Below are 6086 nucleotides of genomic sequence, written 5' to 3'. Positions count from 1 at the left end.
CAGGTCTCCGGAACCTCTGCCTTTGACGTCCTGCACCGGGAGAAGGCGTCAATAAGGTTTTTGGGAAGCGCTTCGCGCGACTGCTCCCTGTTCGTTCGCGACGGCTCGCCTTCCTCTTCGCTCGCGTGTTTCGTGCCTTCGTAGACACCTGCGAAAAGTTTCGACCAAGCAGCCGGTCTTTTCGTCACCTCGGTACGTGTTCAATATGTTGCGCATATTTGATCTGTTCATGTTATTCTGCGTAGTTTACATGTGTAGATCTAATGATGCGTTCATGCTAGTTTTCATCTTTAATGTCATGATTTATTTATGGAATAAATTAAATCATTATATGCCCATAATCTCAACATCATCGAGCACAAATATTACTTAGTGTCCACAGATCAAACCTTAACAGAGACAGATCTCACTGAGGTGAAGTTAATCGAGGGGTGGAAGGGGAGGAACTCGTCGATGGTGTAGATGTACTTCTTCTTGGAGATAAACTTCTTCATCGAAGCAGTCACCCGGATCGTTTTCTTGGGGTCGCCGTCCAGGACGATGATGAGGTGGTACGGCTGGAAGAAGGGCCTTGCACAACCACACAGAGCCACAGAAAAGACATCTTCTTTTGAATCAGAATGCCACCTTGCACTTTGAACGATAAGCCCAAGAGCAAACCTACCACCTTGCTCGTGCTTCCTCCCAAATCCTCTTCCCAAATGAAGCCACACACGCTTAACTTTGACCAGGACGAACCCATGATAGATACCAATTCAAAAAAGAAAAAGAAAAAGAGGCAAATTCAAAATCTTCACACACGACGCACCTCGATGCTCTTCACCGCCGGCTTGTTGAGCCCCTTCAGGTGCCGGTGCGGTGCGCCCTCCCCTCCGGAGACCTCGCCGCCGCGCACAACAGGCAGACCACCGCCACCAGCAGCAGCCACCACCGCCGCGCGTGGTGGCCATGTGCGGCTCGCCTCCTCACGCCTCCACCGCTCCCTCCTCAAATCGCACTTCACTTCACCCCCACTTTCTCTTCACCGACGAACTCACCTCACTGCCGCCGCCGCCGCCTCCGCGCGCTCCCTCCCTCGCCGCAGCCTCCGCGCCGCGGGCACGCCGTCGGGAACAAGATCCAGCTCGTTCTAAGTCAGAAGCACATGGTACTCTGACAGGGGGATTTTCAGCCGTCCGATCCACAACGAACAGATCGATACAGTACCGTGAATAGTATTTTCCAAACAGCAACTCTAAACCATATTTTTCACTGTTTCGCACTGTTGCTACAGTGTTACGTCAGAGGAACTGTAGCACGTGACGCAGATTACTGTACACCTCTGACTTAGAACGAGCTAAGTCAAGGAGCCGGTTCCACGCCGTCGGCGCTAGCGTTTCTCCCTCTATCAGTCAGGCCCTATCCACTCCCTAGGGGTACAAAGGTAATTGCATATTTATCCATACCCTAAAACCTTTTCTTTATTTTCTTTTGTATTTCTTTAACATAAAACGTGGGACCTACCAAACGGCTGTCACAAGTGAGGGTAGACGGCTGGTTCAGATTCAAAAAATAGGGGTAAAACTGCAAACCCTAAAAAGTGGGGGTAAAACAGCAATTGGCTTTCAAAGTAGGGGCATAGATGCAATTATCCCTTTGTTGAATATTAAGTTGTATGTCGACCCAATCTTCGGAGATGTACTTATAGAGAAGGAATAGGTTTGCCTTGTCCGGCGGCAGCGAACGCGCGCGGCACGCGCACTGCCACACCAGCGCCACCACCGCGCGGAACGTGGACGCCCCCGCGCACGCCGCCTTCAGCGCGCCCACCTGCTGCTTCGTCAGCGTGATGATGGCGCTCGCGTACGTGGACGCCGTGGCGGCGTGCGCCGGCGCCGGCGCCGGCTCGGGCTTGTACTCCGGGTGGTCGTACAGCACCGCGCGGGCCGGCCGCGCGGCGAGCAGCTTGTGGTCGAAGCACGGCGGCACGGGCGCGTCCCCGGCGGGCGCGCCGCGCACGATGCTCGCCCACGTCTCCGCGAAGTGCGCCGCGCTCCTCGCGTCCACCACCGAGTGGTGCAGCGCCATGCCGAGCACGACGCCGCCGCACCGCAGGTGCGTGACCTGCACCAGCAGCAGCGCGCACGGCGGGTTCGGCGGCGGCGTCGGGGGCACGAACAGGTCGCGCATCTCGTCGCACGGCACGAACTCGTTCATCAGGTCGTCCAGCGCGTAGTGCCCGGACCTCGCCGTGACGAACACCGCGCCCTCGCCGGTGCAGTCGATCTGGACGCGCCCGTCTTCGCCGCCGCCGGCGAGCCCGAGCCGGCCGGCGAGCGGGTAGAACGGCACCAGAGCCCTGGCGAGGCCGTCCCTCACGGCGTCCGCCGCGAAGAACGCCGCCTCGTCGTCGCCGTTCCGCCGGTAGAAGTACACCGTCGGCGTGTACCCGCGCCGCGCGGCGAGGTCGAGGTTGGACAGCCACACGGCGCCCGCCGGCGTCTCCTCCGCCGGGGCGACCACCTCCGACGTCAACACCTCCACCGTGGCCATCACAGTTAGTACAAATTTTTGGTCGCCGGCGGCGAGGTCTCGGTCTCGTTCACGTTCACGTTGATCCGTGTGCCGCGCGCTACGTTTTTTTGGTGGTTTTTCGTGGCCATTTTGGGTTGGTTTATATAGAGAGAGCGAGGCATGTGTGCATGCAGTGGTGTGGGTTGGTGAGTTGGGTTGGGTGTATGAAATGGTTGGCACGATGGGTGTGCAGCAAAGGCAGTGAAGTCTCTGCAGTCAAATTGCAGAAAAAAGATCAATAAGACTACTGTCACGTAGAACGAGTCCATTTGTTTTTGACCGGAGATGCAAGTCACACTAGGCCAGCCATACTTAATAGTGGTACTAGTAGATGCGTAGTAGGTGTATAAGGGGTTTAAGAATAACGAGGTATCTCTTCTATCAGTGTCACTTTGATACTTAGGATCAGAATTATTAATTAAGTATTAATTATTTTAAATTTAAAAATGGATTAATATAAATTTTAGAACAACTTTCCTGTAGAATTTTTTTACAAATATATACACCGTTTAACGGTTCAGAAACATGCACGCGGTGAATGAAAGAAATCTCCTTTCTTTTTGTCCATGGCTCAAAAGTAGTATAATTTGTAAGAAGAAACAACAAATTGTAGGGGTTACAAACTAATATTTTTTTTCTGTATATATGTACTTGTATGTTGAATATGTACTTAACATCATGTGGAAATGGATAATATATGAGAATAAACAACAAATTGTAGGGGTTACAAACTGATATTTTTTTTCTGTATATATGTACTTGTAAGAAGAAACAACAAATTGTAGGGGTTACAAACTGATTTTTTTTTCTGTATGTATGTACTTGTATGTTGAATCTGTACTAAACATCATGTGAAAATGGGCAAATGGTTCGTCCTTAAATTACTGTATTGAGTTGAGACTGTCGAGGTTTTCCCATTGAGATTCGAGAGTATTCGGAAAACGTGCGAATCTCGCATCATATGATTCTCGTAGAAGTTTCACTGCAGTTAATCATACGTACAGTAGAGTAACTGTTTGTGTTATGCTCATTGCTCCCCTTTGCGTGTTTCTGCTCTGCATGTTAATTCTACTTTTTCATAGCATCTATAGTTTTGTAGCTAGGTTTGAATCAAGTAAAGATTAGTGCTGAGAAAAACTAAGTTGTTTTCACTCGGTTTTGGACGTTTGGTGGACTAGCTAATATAATCAGGTTGAACTGAGCGCACACGTTTTCTTTAGAATCTCCACAAACTTCGTCACCACGTAGCTAATGGTGAGCTAAGAGCAAAAATTACCAACATCGTGTCTAACGTTCAAGCTGAATGTTTTCAATAAAGTGGATGTGAAAACTAGTAAAGAGTCGCTAGTGGGACCTGAAAAGGAAAATAAAGTAGTTTTGTTAGTTATCCTTGTAAGGCTGTCTTTAGTTGGATCCAAAGTTTGAATTTTGGTTGAAATTTGAGATGATGTGACTGAAAAGTTGTGTGTGTATGACAGGTTGATATGATGGAAAAGGACTGAGTTTGAATCCAAACTTTGGATCTAAACACAGCCTAAGTAACTTACTACTAATTAATGTTAGCTCTTTACTGACTGAAGTGTAGATGCATTTCCAATGCAGAAATTACCCAGGCCCTGTTTGAAGAGCTTTTGGTGACAGTAATTTTTCTCTAGAATCTTCACGTTTCTAAACAGTCCAGATTCTTATATATTCATATTAAGATAATATGTAGTTATAGAATTTAGAAAATAAATTAAAAGCCAAAAACTTAAAAACCTATTTTTCTATATATATTCTCACCGGCGCTATCTCTGAATCATATTACTGGAAAGAAGATTTTTGCAGGCGGCTGAAATTGCTTTATGCAGACAGCCACACACGTCGCATCTAAGTAAATGCCTGCGAAAATGTATATCTTCGCAGGCGGACGGTCTACCCGCCTAGGAAAAACTTTTTTTTTAAATAGGAAAAACTTTTTATATGAAAGGCTTATCTCATTCTTATAAGTAGAAGTGAAAACCTAACAACTACGGCCGCTCGATAGAATAGAGCCACTGGTGCTTTCTTTTTATGTGGAATCATATGAAGTCGAGATGCTGATTGTAATTAACTAGTTAGTGTGTGTTTGCCGCTTGGACGTTTGGTGGAATAGCTAGCTAAGCAGTTTGAACTGATCGTGCACGTTTTTAGAATCTCCATAACCTCGTCATCATCTAGCTAATGATGAGCTAAGAGCGCAAAACAGTGACGTCAAGCTGCATAAACCTCTTCAACATCAATATACCGTGGTATTTGAAAAGTGGTAAAGAATATAATTGCAGGGGAGAACCTGAAAAAGGAAAATGAATGGTTTTATAGAGTATTATAATCATCCTTGTTATTATTAGCACTAGTATTTTCATATAGTATCAGAGTATTAATCATCCTTGTTATTGGCAGTAGTATTTTCATAGTATTATCTCCGTCTACATATACAGGGATTTTTGACTATATATGCGTACATGTAGGCGGAGGCGGAAATATATATGTATTATTCTCCGTAAATAATTATTTTGTCAGTTGTACATATATGATCTCAAATCGATTTTCATGGTTTTTTTTCTTTGTTTGTGTGGAACCATAGTAAACCAAATACTGACGATAACTAACCAAGTGTGTGCTTGGAATGGTATTTTTCTGGCTGGGTTAGTTCCACGCTAAAATTGAAAGTTTAAAGAAATTGGAACGATGTGATGGAGAAGTTGGAAGTTTGTGTGTGTAGAAAAATTCGATGTGACGAAAAAGTTAAATGTTTAAAGAAAAAAGGTTGGAATCTAAATAGGGCCTAAGACTCGTGACTGATCTTAGATCAGACAGGTGGAAGAGATGACAGATTTGAGAGAGGGATAAGGACGAATGGGATGAAAGGAGGAGGAGGGTCAATTTAGTAAGAAAAAACTATATAGATGCATTGAAGTGGTAAGTTGTAGTATATATTTGATTTCTGTCAAACTGTAAAACCATGTATCCAAATATATGAATAATATGATATTTATAAGGTAGTGTTTAGATTTAGGAACTAAATCACATCGGATATTTTGACACTAATTAAAAGTATTAAACATAGACTAATAATAAAACTAATTGCATAAACGAGAGCTAATTCGCAAGACAATTTTTTTAAGTCTAATTAATTCATAATTAGCACATGTTTACTGTAGCATCACATACGCTAAACATGGATTAATTAGGCTCAATAGATTCTCTCACTGATTAGTCCAGGGTTATGAAATGGTTTTTATCATTAGTCTACATTTAATACTTTTAATTAGTGTCAAATATGTAGTATGATAGGGACTAAAAATTTTTTTTCCGTGATCCAAACAGCCCCTATCAAAGAAAAAATGTAATGGTACGAATTTAATTGAGCCACTAATTTAGCTATGGTCGCACACGAAAAAAATGCACTAATTACCGTCGGCATCTGGTCTGGTCCGGTCTGGTCCCATATTACTGTGCATTTGTACGATTGTACTCGAGCTGTGGAAAAAAAAAAACCTCAGCTTGTGTGT

General features: G+C 44.8%; 1 protein-coding gene across 1 annotated transcript; it reads right to left on the bottom strand.

The window, feature by feature from the left end:
* Positions 1–315: 315 nt before the first annotated feature.
* Positions 316–2993, bottom strand: LOC9268895 (putrescine hydroxycinnamoyltransferase 2-like). The gene has a single exon (XM_015786441.3). It carries the CDS (start codon positions 2530–2532, stop codon positions 1573–1575), a length of 960 nt encoding a protein of 319 aa, XP_015641927.1. The 5' UTR covers positions 2533–2993; the 3' UTR covers positions 316–1572.
* Between the last annotated feature and the right edge of the window lie 3093 nt (positions 2994–6086).

Source organism: Oryza sativa, chromosome 6, assembly GCF_034140825.1.
Source record: "Oryza sativa Japonica Group chromosome 6, ASM3414082v1".
Lineage (NCBI taxonomy): Eukaryota > Viridiplantae > Streptophyta > Magnoliopsida > Poales > Poaceae > Oryza > Oryza sativa.
Note: the sequence above shows the minus strand (reverse complement) of the source record. Positions and strands in the feature narration are given on the sequence as shown.

Excerpts from the sequence above, each read along its gene's own strand:
- LOC9268895 (XM_015786441.3), bottom strand. The coding sequence starts at position 2,532 with ATGGCCACGGTGGAGGTGTTGACGTCGGAGGTGGTCGCCCCGGCGGAG.